Consider the following 21,317-nt stretch of genomic DNA (forward strand, 5'->3'; position numbering starts at 1 on the left):
TATTCCCTCTCTGTGCCCCAGAGGACCCTGCCCCAGTGTAATGAAAAGGTGTGAACTTCCCCTCTCCTTGGCATTTACTCCACCAAAAGTGTGAAGGTAGCAGAAACAGAGCCAGCCCTGGCTCAGGTCTTTAGTCGCTGCCTGCCCGCTCCCTCACACTTCATTTGCACTCTGTGGGAAATGTCATCGCCGAGGGTAGATTACTTGCTTACTTCATTTACTGCTGGAAGGGCTTTCTGAGGGGCCGGAGCCCAAAGTGCACATCATCAGCACTGATACAATGTGATTATTACCTGAATCAGTGGCAGGCGTGGCGGAGCTCTGTGGCGCAGATTGACTATGAGGGGTAATCAGGGCTAGTCTCAGAGCAGTCCTTACTGCTCTAATCCCTCCCTCACCCCCCAAACCCCTGATCCCAGATCTGCACGCACACAGCCAACCACCAAGCCACTGCTTGAGGAGAACAAAGGGAAAAGGTGGGGGTACTTTCCAAAGAGCTTTCACTCATTGTTCCGACAACAATATTTTCCCTGCCCCAGCCTAATTACCTTGTAATGAGTGCTGTAATATAAGCAGTACTCTAGCGTAACCTGTAAACCTTAATTAAGTCAGGCACGTTAAAGGGAGCCGCATGCGGCTGGGCCTCCATCCTCCAGCACTGCACCCTCCTGCACTGTAATTTCAATGGTCTCAAGACACTTCCTCTCCTTGTCTCTTTATCTTCCATCTGCTCTAATATGAAAGACCTCGATAGGTGAAGGAAAAGTCAAATTTGGCAGGCAACATATTGCTTTCACCTGCATTATCATGTCACTACAAATGAAGGTGGGGTGAGACAAGGAGCGGAAGAACACTCAAGACTGTTGAGATCCTTTACGCTAGTCAGGGAGCAGAAGGTATTCTAGCAGTTAAGAGCATTGGGCCTGTAGCCGAAAGGCTGCTGGTTCGAATCCCCGAGCCGACTAGGTGAGAAATCAGACGATGTGCCTCAACAGTAACTGCTGCTGTAAGTCGCTCTGGATAAGAGTGCCTGCTAAATGACTCAAATGTAAGAGGACCTGGTGTCAACACTGGTAACGGACCCTGGTAGCTTCTGTAACCCCTGGTGAAGGAGACCCAGGCCATTGATTTGTTGCTGTGCTCAATACACTACGGCCCCTGAGCAGGAAATACATCCTGAAGGACACACTCCATGTCTACGTGGACCAACACAGTTGTGTGTGTCCAGTAAAGGATTTGTGTTTGTACCAACTAGCTCTCACAGTCTCATGTCAGAATTAGACGTTCATCCATGTTTCTCGGATGTCATTTTTCAAAGTTGTTGCAAAAGGTTTAAGTTTAGGCATTAACTCAGAATTCTTAAGGTTAGGCATTGACTCCAAATGGTTAAGGTAAGGGTTACGGTTTGGGATAGCCATAAAACATTGCTCGATTCGAACTTGCAACCTTTGGAATCAGTGGCAGATGCTTACGCTCATCCTTCATCCCCGTCCACAACGCCCTAGCAAAACTGAAACCTACTTGAAGGTAGCAGCGCTCACTATTGTTTCCATTCCATCTCCCGACGTCCTCAGACATGGATGGATGTTGAATACTGACTTCTATCACGGGTGACCTGGCTGGTGTGTACAGTAAGGGTCTCGGCCTCTCGGCTGGGTGGCGGCGTGCATAATGAGGATGAGGAACACCGTAAAACTGAATCATTTGTTCTGAAAGAGGAATCAATACAGTACAAATCCATTGGGGGGAAAAATGGGCTGAGAAATAGGCCTTGACAAATTCACACATACTCAACCACCGTAGGTAATTCAGTCGTTGGTTTGTAAGGTTGAAGGTTCTCTTGGGCAGTGACTTAAAAACAATACTACTGTAAAGTCCTATAGGGCCAATACCGTGGTGGGAACTTGGCACCTACAGTGGATGTAGCTTTCCTGTGTGGACTGACTAAATGAATGATCTCAGCCTGCTTTAAGCCTGTGCCAGGCCAGCATTATAAATACATCCAGTGGCCTGCATCCCTGACGAAGAAGCTAATTGACACCATTAATGGATGGGGTTTCAGGGTGCAGTAAATACTGTGTCCGTTCACAGTGGTGCGGCCACGCCAGGCGTGGGTGGACTGACTGAGAGAGAAACATGGCTTAGACTCCTCATCAGATGGAGGGCAATGGGAGTTTACCTGCCAAGTCCCCCCTTAGCCCACAGCTAAGGGGTTTACAGGGGAATCAATAAGAAGTTTTCTGTGAGCCCCATCAAGGTCAGAAAACTGCATCTCTTCCTCTTCATGTTCTATAACAGGCCCTGGGAAAAACATGAACATGCCCTGACCATAAACACTGCATAGGCAATACTACGCCTGAAAAATACTATAGGATAGAAAGAAAAAGAGAGTTATATGTTAGTTAGCCACATTGGCATTTTTTATGTGATACCCACACTATTACTGCCTTGTTTTCAAAAAGCAGTGCGATTTGAACCTCGAGTCAGATCAATTGATCAGAGTCAATTCACATTAGTCAAAGATAGGCAGTTCCAAACTGACTTGGTCTGAGAGACAGATCCGCTTTTGAGGTCCTTTGATTTTACAAATTGGGAAAGGTGTCTTTAAAGATGAAGCTTCAAAGCTCCAAGGCTGGCGATAAAGAGAGGGATGAGAAGAAAGAAGTCCCCCTCTCTTAGCCCACTACGCATACACTGCACTTTATTTCCCAGCGCCCATTCATGCGGTATTTGGAGAAAACATTAATTGCATCTTTCCAGATTCCTTACTAAATAGACTAACGAGTAAACCTTGCTGCACGCTCCTGTCTTTTCGACTAGCGATTATGTGCTTTGAGGCACAAAGCAGATTCCTCATATACACACAGATTTGAAATTACGTGCAACATGCCTAATATTACAGATTTTTTTTCTCTCTCCCTGAGCATTTTCTTCCTCTGACTACTGGGCTGGAATGATAATAATCATTAACACAGGTGGTCTTGCAAATGAGCAGGTGCCACCGTGTTAATTGTATTGATGCATTTCCTGGTAACGGCGGTGGCCAGCGTTACGCTTCCAAAAATGTCTCGTCCTTTAAAGCCGACCACTGGCACGGTGAAAGAGAGAGAACCTTTTTAGCTCGTCAGTTAAAGAGCTATAAACTCTCAAGGTTGTGGAGCCAAAAAGCTGCCAATATACTGTAGATAGGATAAATCATCTGTTATTAATCTAGTCTTTTTTTTTATTATTAAGGCGCCGTTATTTTTGGAAATTACTATAAGATGTACATCACCAGAAACGCAGTGACAAAGTCATGGCTCCTTCATTAATCTAAGCCCTTTAAAACCAATTATTATTCCTACATGGCATGAAGCCACTTTACTGTACATACTGTACATACTGTACATACTGTACATACTGTACATACTGTACATACTGTACATCTGCACCTTCTGTTACCCTAATTCCAACATTCATGTGAGGCATCTCCAATACACTATACTGTAGCACCAAGCCATTGGCAACATGCTGTTCCAGAAGACCTCTCTATCTGGCAGTGGAGCGATTAGAGCGTTACCACTCCTCCGTAGGATGGAGAGATGAGGAAGTGAGAACAAAGCTGGGGGTGAGGAATAGAGAACCCCCCACAGTGGGCTACAGCTGCTTTTCTCCCTTCCTCACCTCCCTCCATCTCCCCTCCCTCTCCCCAGTATGGGAGCAGTCTTTAGGGGGAGGCTGGCAGGCAATCAGTGATGTCATGCCAGCAGCACAGCGATGGCAGCTTAACCTATTTTCGGAAATACCACAGATTTCTATTTATAATCATGCTGAACAGCGTGCATCACCACACGTCCCTTATGGACCAAATATATTCAGACATTTTCCATCATAATGGGTGTTTTCATTGTTTCACTGTTGATTTGTAATTAGTTATTCAGGACATATGTTCGTAATAGCAGTATTACAGAAATATATTACATTTACACATTTACATAAGTGGTAAATAGGCAGTGGTAGTAGTAGTGGAAGTAGTGGTAGTGGTAGTGGTAGTGGTAGTAGTGGTAGTAGCAGCTGTAGCAGTATTACCAGTAATAGCCATGGTAGAATATTTATATTAGGAGTAGTAATAGTATAAATAGTACTAACTACTACTAAGACTAGTAGTAGGTAAAAACAGAGCACATATTAGGCAAAGTCACAGAATGGCACGTGATCCAGACAGAAACTCAGCTACTGCTGTCTTCAATCATTGGGCATCTTTTGAGTGCAATATCATTACATTTTAAATGTTTTACGTCAGAATTTTTCAGCGACAGCCATGTACATACAGTATGCTATGCATTAAAGCAGCAATATATAACTTTTTGGGCCACCTGACCAAATTCACATAGAAATGTGCGTTATAGATCTATCATTCTCATTGAAAGCAAGTCTAAGAAGCAATAAATCGGTGTTCTATTTCTATGCTTCCCGTCTTTTACTTTTGGTTTTGTACACCAGCTTCAAACAGCTGAAAATACTCTATTTTTGGTTATTGAAAATATATTTCACAGCGGTTTAGATGGTACAATGATTTAATACACTATGCATTGCTTGTTTTGTCATACAAACTGAAATTAGCAACCAGGAAATTTAATTAACCAATCATACAAGTAATTTGACTTTGTTTTTACCAATCTAACTACTGTACATAACAACATAATGGTAATAATTTACTTGAATGGTAAATCTCAACTGATAAACTGGGTAAATCAAAATGTACCCGAGCCCTATTCACAATACAGGTGAATGCATATTCAGTAGGATTGAATCACTGGGCTTGTTTTGGCTGATTTCATGGGGCTACAGAATACAAAACAATCTCGTTCCCTTGAATGTGGCACTTATTTTATTGTACTGATCAACAACATTTGCATAAAAGTCGCTTCTTTTATAAAAGAGTGTGCTGTCTCTTTAACCAGTAATGACGTCATTCACGAGCCAAGAGGGGTGCGGCCTGTTGGAGCCCTCAGTTCGTTGAGGCAATAAATCTTTGGCTGAGGGAGAGACTTGAGGTAGACATGCTCCAGTACCTTTGGCAACTAAGAATGTATCCGCTTTGGGCTTGATGTGTAGTCCATACATGCATAATCTATGAGCAGAATTACCCTTTTACCTCAATTAAACACAAAATCCCAAGTTTGAAAGTGACTGTTTTCTTGAAGCTGAGCCACGCCATTTTCCCTACATTTCCCTCCAAGTGGGACAGCACCCTAGCAATTTGAGTTCTAGCCAATGAGCTTCAGCCCCTCGCATTTGAGTGACAGCTAGCAAAAGGCCTGCCCAGCATTATTCAATGAGATTGCAGGGCGGGCCCAACGGCTTAGTGGACACAGCAGCGAGAGAGAGCGAGAGAGAGAGAGAAATTACATGGTGCACCTATCTGCACATAAGTAACTTAGCAATTTTTGGGGACCACTTTTGGCTTGTGACTGCTACTTTCAGAACTACTGGGTAAAAAGTATACAAAAGTACCAGAGAATCTCTTTAAGTGAATGGATAACGTTTTTGGTGGCAATCAGCTTTGAAATCAGCATATTTTGCGTTACGGTTTGCATATTATCACAAACAAAGTACTAGGGTAGTGAATTAATGTTAGTTTCAGCTGTAAGCTAGCAAGGAAAGTCAGCCTACAAAGCTAGAAGATACCGGTATCGTCTTGCATTGTAAAGATATTCTAGCCTGTATGATTCTAGCCTGTATGGACATTGTTTTGCAAACAATAATTAATAGTTTCAACATAAAAAATGCTGTGTCACATTATTCAAGTGTGTTAACTTCTGTGCAGCATGAGTGGGGAGCTAAACATGATGCAGTCCAGACTCCCAGCGCAGGCTAGCAATGAGTATGGGGAGCAGGCACAGTGGCTCCGTTTGGGACATTGGCTGCGCTGATAGACAGACTTGATCCGTGAGACACATTTGACAGAATTACCGAAAGTAACACAAATTCTAGTACCGACCAGTTTTTCATGTTCTAGTATCGAAAAAGTACCGACGTTTCGGTATACCGTGCAACACTAAGCAATAGTATAAGTAGTAATAGCAGTATGATGAGCAGTAACATGTCTGGTATTACTGGTGTGTTTGTCTTGAATCAGCAGCTCAGGGGTGATTTTATGTTACACATCTGCTAAACTTGGCCTCTGCACCTCCACCTTAAATCCCTTTGTTTAGGTCCCCCAGCCCTCCACAATAGATACAGCTTTAAACCTGTCTGAAGACTACTCCATTACCCCAGCTGTCATGCTCAACACAACACCTTAGGATAGAAGAAACCATTTGTTTCTGCTGCTCTGACAATCACCTCATTTTTCTCATTCAACTCATCTATTGTGCCTGCCCATGTGTCTGTCTGTCACTTGTCTTCTGTCCACTTCTCTGTCTGTCTGCATACAGTACATGTGGCTGTGCTCCCTCCCATCCCTCTCTGTCACGTCTGCCTGGCTGACACTGGCCACCCTACATACAAGTATGTCTCTGCGACTGCATTAAGGCCCCATTCTAAGAGATGGGATGGCTTGACTAATCTCTGATTGTTTTTACTAAAACAGGGGGATAGCGGGTTCTCCAAGGGCACAACACCGTGAGAAAGACAAATAACAGGTATCTTATTATTTTCCCTGGCTTGTACCAAAGAGGCTTTATCGCATGACTTCTCCTGAAGCGTTCCAAAATGGAGAGGGATTATCACAAACATTACATTAAAATCTCCTCAACGTTGTTATTTCATTTTCCCAGCTTCTAAAATGAGTCAGTGCCGGCCAAGCTCAAACACAACATTAAAGGCCCAGGGCAGTCAAAAACGTGATTTTGCTGTGTTTTATATATATTTACACACTATGAGGTTGGAATAATACTGTAAAATTGTGAACATTAAGATAATGCCGATTTAGTGTAAGAGCCCTTCGAAAAGACGGCCTGAAATGTCAACCTGTTTTGTGAGAGGGAGCTTTGGCCTTCCATGGTGACATCACCATGGAGTAAATTAGTTAATAGACCAATAAGAAAGAGAGTTCCAAACCTCTCTCCTAATAACAGCACATTTTCAGTTTTCCCCTCCCACCTCAACCACTCCCAGACAATCTTGGTTGAAATTCTTGGTTGAGAAATTGCTCTTTGCTAAGAAGTTAGTTTATTAATTTTTTTTAATTAAAATGGTCAAAAAGAATCACAGTAAGGTACTTCATTTTTACCTATAAATTATTTGATATTGAGATAAAATTGGCTGCATTGGACCTTTAAAAGAACAGAGAGCGTTACTTACAGAACCATCGCCACTCTCACTGTCTTTATCTCTCCTCCTTTCTCCTCTCCCCTCTTTCTACGGTACACTCTGCTCTGCAGGAGATGGCACTCCTTTAAGCTCAGCACCATACAAAATAGATAGGCCTCTATCCTCCTACTTAGCCCAGCGGAGCATGGGTGAGAAGGTGCTGTACTTTTACCACCCTACCGTCTACGCCTTTTAAAGAGAGAAGTCGGCAGACTAAAACATTTTGAACTGTCTCCCTAGTTCTTACTGCATGTATTTTAGTGACCTAAATCATTTTAACTTTGAAGAGGGAAAAATACTTTGGAAATGTATTTTCATCTTACTTTGCTATCATGCTTAGCAAAACAAAACAAACAATAAAGCATTAATTAATTCAAAGCCCCTCTAGCAAGGTCTCGCTTGAAATAGAGATTTTAATATAAATGGATTTCCTGGTTAAATAAAGGTAAATAAATAAGAAAAATGCATTATTAATTTAACTTACTGACAAACTATTCAAGTTGCACAGCATGCTATAAAAGTAAGATGCATGAAAATAGGACAATTTATGACAAACATTACTCCTCTTTCAAAACACATGCATGAAGGCTACCACAAAATCAGCAGTCATTGTCAAAAACATTCTGTGAAGTTAAAACATGGATCCAAAATCGAATGTGTAACTTACGAAGCATAATCAATAGCTTTCTTCATCACTCTGTGGCACTGTGACCAAAACCTTGATTTGACATCACATCTCCAAATCAAATTAACTGTGAATAGGGGGTGTAAAATAAAACCAAACCGGAAAGGTCACCCAACCCAAGACTCAATGGCGCAAACATCCTTGATGATGACCTCCAGTCCAGACAACAGCTGATAAAACCACAACTGTGAAATCACCCACAACCAAGGTTAATGGAAACCAATTCATTTCATATGCATGTAGCTGTGGCTACAAGGACTACCAGGCAACTTCTCAAAAGACAGTCCATGTTTTCCCACAGACGTGCCCATGTCTCTGCTGTAGGCACCCTCTGAAAGCAGAGAGCACATTGATAAAAGGTCACTGAATAACAGCCTTCAAAGATGCCAGGAATGTCCCCACCCTCCCACTCACTCTGCCACCGGTAAGTGTGTGCCCAACGGACACTGGCCTACAGCAGAGACAACGACCTACAGGACTACAGCTCATCCTGAAGTCAAGGCCCACAGCTTGTCCTGTCAGAGCCAGTTGAACTGTTACATCTTTTACGAGGAAACCCTGTAGCTTATTACAACATCTACAGACATCAGAGGGTTGTGAACGGAGCTCGGGTATTGTATTAGTCTGGTGACCTCCGTGCCCAGATTCACGTCAACATGCTTTTTGCTTATAAATCATTGGATCAAAAAGGGGTGTTTTAATTAAATTGGGCTTTGGGTTTGAGTCCAGATATAGGTGAGGTGAGACCAAACCTCAATATGAACAGGTTCTTTTAGTTTTTTTGGTTCTCTTTTTTTTCTTAATTTGGCTTAAAGCCCATTCTAACCATGATGACTGCATATGCATCGAATTGCGATGGCTCTCGTCTCCTGCGGAATTAAAGATCTGTAATGTTGTCAATATAACTTCAAACTTTTCCGCCTGTGCGAGATCTAAAATCTGTCAAAAGCCTATCAGTAGGATGCCTGTATGGCTGTGTGTACCATCCCAGCAAACGAAAATTGGTTCTGGGAAAGTTCCCAGAACATTCGTTAGGTTACGGCAAATGTTCTCATAACACAAAAACTGGCCAGTCGTGCTGATGATTATACAATGTCTGTATAAAACATTCGCCTTATGTTGTAAGAACATTCCTAGAACAAATGTAATCTGTTCTTTAAAGTTTCACTGAATGTTACATTAGGTTGGTGGAAAGGTCTGGTGAGAAAATTGTGGGAACAATCACAAAAGATATGCTCGCAAAACACAAAAACTATCCTGTTTCAAATCAACATTTATTGGTCACATGCTCCGAATACAACAGGTGTAGACTTTACAGTGAAATGCTTACTTACGAGCCCATTCCCAACAATACAGAGTTAAAAAGTACGTTTTTAAAAAATAAAAAAGGAAATACTAACACAATAAAAACAACAACGAGGCTATACACAAGGAGTACCAGTACCGAGTCAATGTGCAGGTGTACGAGGTAGTTGAGGTAATTGAGGTAATACAGTATGTACATGTGTGTAGGGGTAAAAGTGACTAGGCCATCAGGATATATAATAAACAGAGTAGCAGCAGCGTATGTAACAGTCTGAAAGTGTGTCTATGTGTGTGTGTGTGTGTGGCGTCAATATGCATGTGTGTTTGTGTTTGGTGTGTGCGAGCGTGTGTGTGGTGTGTGTGTGTGTTGGAGTGTCAGTGTAGTATGTGTCAGTGCGTGGGTAGAGTCAAGTGAGTGTGCATAGAGCCAGTGCAAGAGTAAGGGCCAAAAAATGACGATAAAGAACTAAATAATAAAGGGATCGTTGTAACTGTTCAGCTGTCTAATGGCTTGGGGGTAGACGCTGTTCAGGAGCCTTTTGGTACCAGACTTGGCGCTCCGGTACCACTTGCCGTGCGGTAGCAGAGAGAACAGTATATGACTTGGGAGGCTGGAGTCTTTTACAATTTTTGGGGCCTTCCTCTGCCACCACCTGGTATAGAGGTCCTGGATGGCAGTTGCCATACCAAGCGGCGATGCAGCTAGTCAAGATGATCTCAATGGTGCAGCTGTAGAACTTTTTGAGGATCTGAGGGCCTGTGACAAATCTTTTCAGCCTCCTGAGAGGGAAGAGGCTTTGTTGTGCCCTCTTCACAACTGTGTTGGTTTGTTTGGACCATGATAGGTCCTTAGTGATGTGGACACCGAGGAACTTGAAGCTCTCGACCCAGTCCACTACAGTCCTGTCGATGTGAATAGGGGCGTGTTCAGTCCTCCATTTCCTGTAGTCCACGATAAGCTCCTTTGTCTTGCCCAGGTTGCGGGAGAGGTTGGTGTCCTGGCACAACAATGCCAGGTCTCTGACCTCTTCCCTATTGCCGTGTCTTCGACAAACTTAATGATGGTGTTGGAGTCGTGCGAGCCCACGCAGTTGTGGGTGAACAAGGAGTACAGGAGGGACTGAGCATACACCCCTGAAGAGCCCCGTGTGGGGGTCAGCGTGGAGGATGCGTTGTCGACTACCCTCACCACCTGGGGCAGTCCCGGCAGGAAGCCCAGGATCCAGTTGCAGAGGGAGGTGTTCAGTCCCAGGGTCCGTAGCTTAGTGATGAGCTTAGAGGGCACTATGGTGTTGAACTGAGCTGTAGTCAATGAATAGCATTCTCACGTAGGTGTTCCTTTTGTCCAGGTGGGAAAAGGAAGTGTAGTGTGCAACAGAGATTACATCAACTGTGGATCTGTTAGGGCGGTATGCAAATTGGAGTGGGTTTCTGGGATGATGGTGTTGATGTGAGCCATTATCAGCCTTCCAAAGAATTTCATGGCTACAGATATGAGTTCTATGGGGCGGTAGTCATTTAGACAGGTTACCTTGGCGTTCTTGGGCACAAGGTCTATGGTGGTTTGCTTGAAACATGTAGGTATTACAGACTGGGTCAGGGAGAGGTTAAAAAATGTCAGTGAGGAGACTTGCCAGGTGGTCAGCGCATGCTCTGAGTACGTGTCCTGGTAATCCTTCTGGCCTTGTGAATGTTAACCTGTTTAAAGGTCTTACTCACATCGGCTACGGAGAGGGTGATCATACAGTCGTCCAGAACAGCTGATGTGCTCACAACATTTTTCAGTGTTGCTTGCCTCGAAGTGAGCATAGAAGGTATTTTGCTCGTCTGGTAAGCTCTGGGCAGCTCTTGGCCGAGGTTTCCCTTTGTAGTCTGTGATAGTTTGCAAGCCCTGTCACATCCGACGAGCATCAGAGCCGGTGTAATAGGAGGCGTCAGAACCGGTGTTGTGCGGATTATTCTAAAACGTTTCTTTTAGGGTGCAAAAATCATTCACCTGATGTTACAAGAACATTCCTAGAACACATTTAATCTGTTCTTTAAAGGTTCCCAGAATGTTTCATTCGGTTGTGGGAACAGTCTGGTTGGAACATTGTGAAGAAATCACAAAAGACATGTTCCCAAAACACTAAAACTGTCCAGTTGTGTGGATGATTCTACAATGTTTCTTTAAGGGTGCAAAAAACATTCACCTGATGTTACAAAAAAGTTCCCAGAACACATTTAGTCTGTTCTTTAAAGGTTCTCAGAATGTTAGGTTGTGGGGATATGACAAGAGATAGGTCCCCAAAACACTAAAACTGTCCAGTTGTGCTGACATTCAGATAATGTTAGTATCAGGGCACACAAAACATTCCTTTGATGTTGCAAGAATGTTGACAGAACAGCCTTTCTGAGTTATTTAAAGGTTCCCAGAACATTTAATTAGGTTGTGGCAACAGTGTGGGTACATTACAAGAGATAGGTTCACAAAACACAAAATATGCTCAGTGTGATGACATTCATACAATGTTTAAGTTAGGTTGCACAGGATATTCCTATAATGTTGTAAGAATGTTGACAGAACACATTGTCTAAGTACTTTCAAGGTTCCCAGAACATTTCATTAAGTTTGGGGAGTTGTCTGGGATGTTGCACTAATATTCTTGTGTTATTCACATAGGTTGCACAGAACATTCCCACAATGTTCCACAATTTCCAAAATAAGTCAATTTTTAAGACATTCATAGCATATTTGTTTTAGGTTTAACATAATATTCCATTGATGTTTACGCCAATATACATATTATCTTGTCTTGGAGGTCCTCAGAACATTTCAAGAACATTTAGAAAATGTCATATTTTAAGTCTTAGCTAATATTTCCACAACATTCTCAGCATGCAAAATTGTAGCACCTTAATGCAGATTGGAATAGATACCAATTATGTTTCTCTCCAGATTGAATGACAAGTCGCATTTGAATGTGATAGAGACCCATAGCATTTTAATGTAATTCGTAGCACATTTGAAGAGCATTTAATCATACACACCCGACCATCATTTTTACACTAAATATGCTGAAATCTTTCTGAAGGCACTGTATATGCTGCGTACTTCTGGACCCATATTTACAAGGTATCCAAGACTGAGTGCTGATCTAGGATTACTTTGCTTTTCAGATCATGAAAAATACAGCAAGGGGGAGACCGTATCAAGCGTCTCAAAGTAGGAATTATATTTCGGGTACGTTTTAAACGTTTTGGTAACATACAGTGCCTTCAGAAAGTATTCACACCCATTGACATTTCCACATTTTGTTGTGTTACAGCCTGAATTTAAAATGGATTAAATAGATTTTTCCGTCACTACAACTTCACAGAGATTTAAGAATTTTTTTAAGAGACTTGCCCAGAAAGAGTCAAACCTGTAATTGCTGCCATGATTCAAACATGTATTGAATTAGGGGTGTGAACACTTGTGTAAATGAGATATTTTTGTATTTTATTTTCAATAAATTAGCAAACATTTCTAAAAACACGTTTTCTCTTTCTCATGATGGGGTATTGTGTGTAGATGGTTGATATTTATTTTAAATGTTTATCTATCTTGAATTCAGGCTGTAACACAATAAAATGTGGAATAAGACAAGGGTTATGAATTCTTTCTGAAGGCACTGTATCTCTTGTAATGTATCCACACTGTTCCCACAATCCAATAAAATGGTGTAGGAACATTTAAAGAACTCAGAAAGGCTGTTCTTCCAACATTCTTGAAACATCAAAAGAATGTTTTTTTGCATCCTGATAAAAACATTATCTGAATGTCAGCACAAATAGACAGTTTTATTGTTTTGGGAACCTATCTCTTGTCATATCCCCACAATGTTCCCACAACCTAAAGAAACATTCTGGGAACCTATAAAGAAAAGACAAAATGTATTCTGGGAATGTTGTAAGATACTGTAGGTGAATGTTTTTTGCACCCTAAAAGCATAGGTGGGTAGTTACGCACTACAATTAACGCGTTACTTGTACTTAAGTACATTTTTGTAGGAACTAGTACTTTTCTAGTTACTCTCTGTGGGCTGTACTTGTACTCTTACTCAAGTAATTTCTGAAAGGAATAAACTTACTTTTTACTCCGTTATATTTTACCAAATCACTTAAGTGACACAGATTTGCATTATTATATCGTCGTTGTGAGATGAATACCTTGTCACTCCAAATGTTGTGATTACCTGTATTTTTTACATTAATCGATACTAGATAGATAGTTTGTGTTGTCTAACCCAGAATCTGACAATGTTTTTAGCTTCCCATATGATCTTTGCTTGTTGGCTAAGTTTACTAGGCTAAGTTTACTAGCCAACTTGTCATTGGCATAAAGAGACAGAACAGACTAATCAGATGTGTGTGGAAATCGCTAACTAGGTAACACATTAGGTTGCCACTGGATAAGCTGGCTAAACAAACATTAGCTAGATCAACCGGTCAGCCCAGCACAATCCTCCCACTCCATTGCATTCTCTCACTGTGTGTGTGTGTGTGTGTGTGTGTGTGTGTGTGTGTGTGTGTGTGTGTGTGTGTGTGTGTGTGTGTGTGTGTGTGTGTGTGTGTGTGTGTGTGTGTGTGTGTGTGTGTGTGTGTGTGTGTGTGTGTGTGTGTGTGTAAATGTCATTCTGTTTTCATGATTTTATGACAAGGCCTATAAGCACATACATGTATAGTGAAACAGTACGTTTTTGTGCCATATAGCTAGCTACTAGAAATATATTTTTTAATGTGTTTATTTTTATTTATAGCTTGTAGCAGCACAACCGAGGGGGTTGAGAAGGAGAGGATCGGAAGAGGATGGGGGGTAAATTGTACCTTGGCAGGAAAAATATGATTTGAGTTGACTATGGCAATTGATATCTGCACTGTTTAATTATTTATTACTTATATGATTCTTACCTGAATACCTACCTTGATGTTTAATTCCATGCTGAAATGTGTCTGATTTGCATACTGGTAACATGATTGATAGTGACATTTCGATATTGATTGATGTTTGACAGATCCTCCTTGATATTTCATTCCAAGTATAAAATTAAACATCACACTTGGTGTAAATCTTTTTAGTATGCATTCACCATCACATGTACTTGAAATTATATTGTGAAATGTATTTTCATTAATGCTGTTGATTTGTGAAATTACTCCAATGTCTCTGGTACCGTTTATGAAACTGAGCGCATTGATAGATATTAAGTCAACTTTGAATAAGAATGTAATAGAAACTGTACCTGTGCTGCAGGACATCTGCAAGATGGTGCTGGCATGCTTAAATAATAAATCAATGTCAAATCAATTGCACTAAGCTGTTTTTCTCACAATAAGGTGTAAAGAATGACCAAACTAAATGTAACTAGTACTTAAGTTGTTTTCTGACCGGATACTTTTTAACTCTTACTTGAGTAGTTTCTTAAAAGGGCTACTTTTACTTGAGTAAATTACAAGTAACAGTACTTTTACTTAAGTACAGATTTTCAGTACTCTACCCACCTCTGCCTAAAATAAATGTTGTATAATGTACTCATCTGCACAACTGGACAGTTTGTTTTGGGAACATATCTTTTGTGATGTCCCTGCAATGTTTCCACCAGACTGTTCCCACAGCCTAATGAAACATTCTGGGAACCTTTAAAGAACAGACAAAGTGTTCTGGGAACGTTATTGCAACATCAGGAAAGCATTTTATACAAACATTGTATAATCATCAGCACGATTGGACAGATTTTGTATTTTGAGAAAATGTTCTGAAACCTTGCGAATATTCTGGGAACTTTCACAGAAACATTACTGGTACATTGTGTTATTACATTACCTGTAGAACTTTTGGGGAATGTTCTGTGGTGGTTGTTACAGATTTTGTGGACATTTTTGTGAATGTTAGAACATTCCAAGGATATTTCATTCATAAAAAAAAAAAGACGTTATCAAAATCATTCTTTGAATGTTTTTGGGATGCTATCATTTAGGCCTGGCGATATACCGCATACCAGGGTATTTCCAAAAAAAGGCGGGGGTGCGTGCTACGCCACTGCTTATAAGTTAAGTATAACTATAAAAATCTAATTTGTGTCAAATTATACTGAACAAAAATATAACTGTAAAAATTAAGAAAAACCCTGGAATGAGTAGGTGTGTCCAAGCTTTGACTAGTACCAGGAAAAGCAGCCAACATATGTGGGCACTCCTTCAAGACTGTTGGAAAAGCATTACAGGTGAAGCTGGTTGAGAATGACAAGAGTGCAAAGCTGTCATCAAGGCAAAGGGTGGCTACTTTGAAGAATCTCAAATATAAAATATATTTTGATTTGTTTAACACTTTTTGGGGTTACTACATGATTGCATATGTGTTATTTCATAGTGTTGATGTCTTCACTATTATTCTACAATGTAGAAAATAGTAAAAATAAATAAAAACCCTGGAATGAGGGTTATATATATTCTTTTTAAAGCGCCCCCTTGTGTGCACCTCTGGTAATATTGTATACCCTAGTATGGTACAGAAACGGTATGAACTTCTAGATACCGCCCAACCCTATTATCATCCTAATGTTAGGTTTTATCTAACAAGAACTTAATGGGAATCTTAGCTGATGTTCTGCGAATGTTCCCGGTTTGCTGGGATGGTACATACAACTCAGTTTATGGTATGTAAGTAAATTTGCTCCCATCTGTTTTCCCAGAGGGGATCCTGTCATACCGCGGTGCGGCGCCGTGATCCTTAGTTCTTTCCATATTAACAGCTTCAATATGGAGGAGCATCCCTTGAAATCAAATATGAGAGGTTTGGAAGCTGGAGATTACTAGATTACTTTAGTCAACACTCTGGTACTGTTACATAAGGTCCTTGGGGATACTGGTCTTGTCTCTTTTTAATACCATTTGATTTGGGTGGGTCTATGTGCTCTTACAGTACCGTACAGCTTGAATCTGCCACTCCATCTCTCCCTTATTGCTGAGCTACTACCCCCACTGTGGAGCCCATCCATCAGAGGGGTAGAAAAAATACAACTTGAATAAATATTTCATTAGATTATTCCTATGATTTAATGTGCTTCTGCCTGGCTGGGGTCTATGGCAATATCTCTGGTCCATTTATAAATACATTAACACAATGATCCCCCAACACTAGCTTAATATTGATACTCGGCTGCAACGGAAGGCAGACGGGAGCACCGTGTTTGTATTGCCTGTCCAGTGTGTTGAATCACTCCTGCCATCACCCATCCTCCTCCTCTCATCAAGTGTGTGTTTATGTGTACCGGTCTTCACAGCTATTCATTACCAATTTTTCAATTTTACAACCACCCCGGAAATCTGTATCTGTATTCAAAAGTGGACCTGCTAAAATGGTCACCCCTATGCAACAATAACTCTCTTACTAGCAACAGAAAAACACACAGAAAAATACATTCAAAAATGGCTTTGAGGGATTTTCATGTGCGAGTCTGCCAATCATGAAGCTGTCAGCATACGTAAACCAAGAAAAATACAATTGCAACCTTCAGGTAGCCTTCTCACAGAGAAAAACAACAAATATAAAACTGAAAGCCTGTTGTGTGAGTGGAGCCTAATTAAGACCAACGGGAGAAGTTTTCACTGAGTGATAAATCCAACATCAGGAAATACCAATTTGATGACAATAATTGGCAGGCCATCGACAGTGCAGGCAGAATTAATCATTTGAAGAGAGAGACTAGACTGCATTTTTAATTGGCGAAGGCAGCCACTGTTTAGGGAGACGAGCAGCTGATCACCCAAGAGGCTGAAGCTTCAGACAATGCACATTTGCTAATCCTCTCGAGTCAAGTTATTATGGCCACATATTATTATCATGCTTTACAAACTAATTCCTTGTTTTCCCTGATGGATTACCAGAAGAATCAGTCAAAGGGAGGGAAGGGAGGAGAACACAATAGACTATGTATATAATGACAATCAAAATGACTGAATATGACACAGAACAACAACTACTCAGTATGTGTAAGGACCTTTCAAAGAACACAATTTTGCTTCTCGGGAAAGTGTGTGCGTGTGTGTGTCTGTAATTTTGAGGAATAATTCTACTATTAGATGACATTCATAATCCTTTTAGGTTTATAAAGCATTGACAATAGAATAACCAGTGAAGTGCAGAGGAATAGTACTGGGATGATTTCTTACTGGAAATTGTGTGGACAGGATTACATTTCAAATACATTCATTCAACTAAATCCTGGCTATTTATATTCATGAATAAGAATAGAAACTGACTTTGATATTAATATTTTGGGACTGACATCTGAAATTGTTTCCTTGAATCTGAGTACTAATCATATTTATTAATGTTTGGAGAACGCGCCATCTAATCTATCAAATTAGTTGTTGAGATAGGTAATTAAGCTTGATATAATTATCACATAAAGCAGAGATGGTGCTTGTCATGTTTGAGGAAGTATATGTTCACTAACAAGAGTAAACCTTGGTGTTATCTAACTTTTGAAAAATCCCAAATAAAATCTATAAATTTACATTTATTAATTTAGGAAGCAATGTTTTACCTTCAGTAATATTTAGTCACGCGTTAGTTTAAGGTAAAATGCCTATGAGACTTCCTTACAATAAAATAACAAAGGTATAAAGTTAACAAGGGTATGTCAGCCCAAATGCAAAAACCCGCAGAACTGTGAATAAAAGCAAAAACAACTTGTTATTAAAAGCTCTTACACATAACATTTTCAAAAACTTGTTTTAATTTACAGTCGCTAAAGCTGAAGAAAAGTATGATATAAATGTTGACAAAATATCTAAACTAAAGAGAAAGAACCTGTACATTGTAAACTACAGACTAGCTGTTGACATTACAGGTTATGTCGATTCATCATTGAATCATCTTTCTGACACTGAGAAATTGTGCTCATATCTTCCATACGCACGCCACCATTCAGGGCCGACTTCAATTATCACACAACAATTTGTCGAGTACCAAGTACTGCAGTCATTATGCAATGCAGTACAATAACGTTTTACTCCTTACACACAACTAATGCCAGATATGGGATGTTGATAAATACTTTTATTATAAGCACAAGCGCACACACACACACACATATAGAGACGCTAGCTCACACACACACCACTCACATTGGAATGATGGCCATATTTAAGTGCGGACGTAGGGTCCTCTCAAACTATTGACCTCTGACGTTTGATCACCAACCATAGGTGAAACAGACATTAAGCAGAGCATGAGCTGAATGATTACTGGCTATTATTTCACCTCATTAACAGAAAGACATTGGAAGGGACATATTCTAGGAGTGGCTCTTCACTTATAGCAGATACTGTAGGACATAAGAAATTACAAATGTGAATACAATTTGACCAGCCTTATCTCACCTGTGGATAATGTAAAACATGGATTTGGGTTGATTGTTGTACACCCATCTGACAAGGTAAAAATATGTCGTTCTGCCCCTGAGCAAGGCAGTTAACTCACTGTTCCCTGGGTGCCGAAGACGTGGATGTTGATTAAAGCAGCCCACGCACTTCTCACCTCTCTTGTTTTTTGATTAACGTCACATAGACATGTATCTCCTAAACAGGGATATCTCTGACTGTCATTTGGTCACAAATCAAGCAATTCTGACATATCCTTTCCTGCTTAAAGTGTTTGGGCCGTCAGGACCATAGACAGCTACGGGGCCTGATTCCCATTGATCAAAATGTCATTTATCACTATCAACTACCATGGTGCAAATTTGAATTTACCTGGATGGAATGACATCTTATTTTAGCCTTATTTGATCATGAATCACAATTGTTGTGGCATTGTGTTATTGATTTATTGTAGACACAACAATAGGCTAGCCTATTTAAAATATAGCCTTGTAATGAGTGGTTTTGGATCTTGGTGTCTGGCTGACAGTGGGGATTTTGGTTTTACACTAAATCCATGGAAGTAGGCTATTGATGTAGGAAGTAGGCTATTGATGTAGGAAAATAGACCACCACCATTGTAGGAAGTAGGCTATTGATGTAGGCTAAGAATTAATTACACGTTGGACATATCATGACCAATAGATTTTTTATGGAAAACAGCTTAGGCTAAATGATCACTTGCCCATCAAAATGTGAATATAATAATACCATAACCATCAAGAAGCTTTCGTTTATTGGTGGCTACAGTTTCCATGAAGATGATGCCCTAACACTGACGATGATGAATAGTGCAACGTCGTTCACTATCACAGCCTAATAGACCACCACCATTGTAAAGTTAAATGGCGTCGACGACTTTCCCCGACTGCAATGGAAAATCTCGAATCTTAACATTCTCTTTTTGTTGGTGCGCGAATTTACATCCACTATCACGAACCCTACTTAGCTTCACACTAGCAGCATCACCACTGCTCGTGCGGTATCGAGGTCTGTCATCTTGTGACAGTCCTTCCGTCCATGTTTTGTAACATTTTGGCACCGAATTGAGTTGGTCGTGTTGGGATCGTAAAAGATGGGACAGGCTGGGGAGATACTTTAAAAAGGCATCCCTTTTAAGCACCTCTGGCCCAGTTCTGAGAGAGAGTTATGAAAATACAATTAAATTGAATACATTTCTGTGAAATATTAGGCCCACATTGTTAGAAATCTGAAAACATTCAAATCATTTGGATAAGTATGCGTAAAAACAATAGGCTATGAATCAGCGCGAGACCAAAAGAACTATGAAATCTCCCTATGTGCATGCCCATTCATTGCCACGTTAGAATATTTGGGAACCTGAGACCACGACTATTTGTAACAATTATTAAATTGTATTTTATCATGCATATATGATGCATTCAGTCTGACTGCAATTCTGAACAATCATTTAGTGAGCTAAACGTTGAGTTAGTCAAACATGCATAAAACATTTGGTGCGTAATGCAAAAGACGCCACCCATGCGACAGACAATTGTACAAAATATTCTAATCATACAGCTAGCTGTATTAGGCCTCGCAATATGCTGTTTGCTTTTGGGAAGGGGGGGGGGGGCACACGTTACCTTTGTGCATGCCGGTGTATCGGTCCTTCAGAACAGTCAGTTCGTGGATTTTCCCAAACTGTTCAAACAGAGGTTTCAGGTCTTTTTCCTCTAAGTTCCGCGGTATCTGCCCGATAAACAGCTTTATGGCATCTTGGTCTTTCATGTTGCCGCTCTCCGGATGAATTGAAATGGATTCTGACCCGTTCATGGGTTTAGGAAATGTGATCTGAGAGTACTGGTGCTGGTGAGGAATAAGTAGTAGTGGTTGTTGGATCGGTGTTGCCCCAGGTCCAGTGAAAACCAGGCTGGTGTGAGCGGGATGGGGCTGCTGTGGTTGCTGCTGCCTTCTTGTTTCAGTCTGAGTGAATCTGGCCATTCTGAGCTGGGAGCAGACTGGATAATAATGACAACACACACACACAGAGAGAGAGAGAGAGAGCAAGCACTCAGCTGGAAACCAGGCTCACTTTCTATCCGAAACACAACAAACTCGCACACACATAGTACAGAAGAGAGGGGGTTGATAGGGGCGATAACCACCGAGCGAAAGCCATTTTCACCGCTCTCGAGCGACACCCACAGATGTCAGTATGGTAGTGAAACATCGGAGTGCAAATTCTTTGCATTTTCCAACACTTGCCTATAGCGCGCAGCTGCAGCGCGGCATTGGGGGCGTTCCTGCATGTGGGCATTCCTGAATCTACAGGAACGCCCCGAGCATCCCATCGGTTCCTTCATGAACACCCCTCTTCAAGCATCCCATCTGTTCCTGCATGAACGTCCCCCTCTGAAGTACGCCATTGGTTCCTGCATGCTTGTGACACTTTTGAATGTGGGTCAAAAGGGAAATAAATGTATTATCTGAGTTTCTTCGACCCCGCATCCGGAGTCCTCCTTGCTAGATACACCGGTAGACAGTGTCCTTCACTCCCTCCTGCCCTCATCATCATTAACAGAACTGTGGGAAAACAGTCCCCAACAGGCGATGTGAAGGA

General features: G+C 41.0%; 1 protein-coding gene across 11 annotated transcripts in view; it reads right to left on the minus strand.

Moving 5' to 3' along the window:
• celf5a (cugbp, Elav-like family member 5a) overlaps window positions 1-20,840 on the minus strand; it is a 239,500-nt gene extending 218,660 nt beyond the window's left edge. For 3 of the 11 annotated variants that reach the window (XM_071345076.1, XM_071345083.1, XM_071345079.1), the window contains exon 1: window positions 20,341-20,839. In XM_071345076.1, the coding sequence (XP_071201177.1) occupies window positions 20,341-20,698 (358 nt within the window). In that variant the 5' untranslated portion in view covers window positions 20,699-20,839. Of the gene's footprint in view, window positions 1-20,340 lie in introns of all 11 variants that reach the window. The other 8 variants (XM_071345086.1, XM_071345078.1, XM_071345075.1 and 5 more) reach the window with 4 other exon arrangements.
• Window positions 20,841-21,317: the final 477 nt, after the last annotated feature.

This window comes from Salvelinus alpinus, chromosome 16 (genome assembly GCF_045679555.1).
Source record: "Salvelinus alpinus chromosome 16, SLU_Salpinus.1, whole genome shotgun sequence".
NCBI classification, from domain to species: Eukaryota; Metazoa; Chordata; class Actinopteri; order Salmoniformes; family Salmonidae; genus Salvelinus; species Salvelinus alpinus.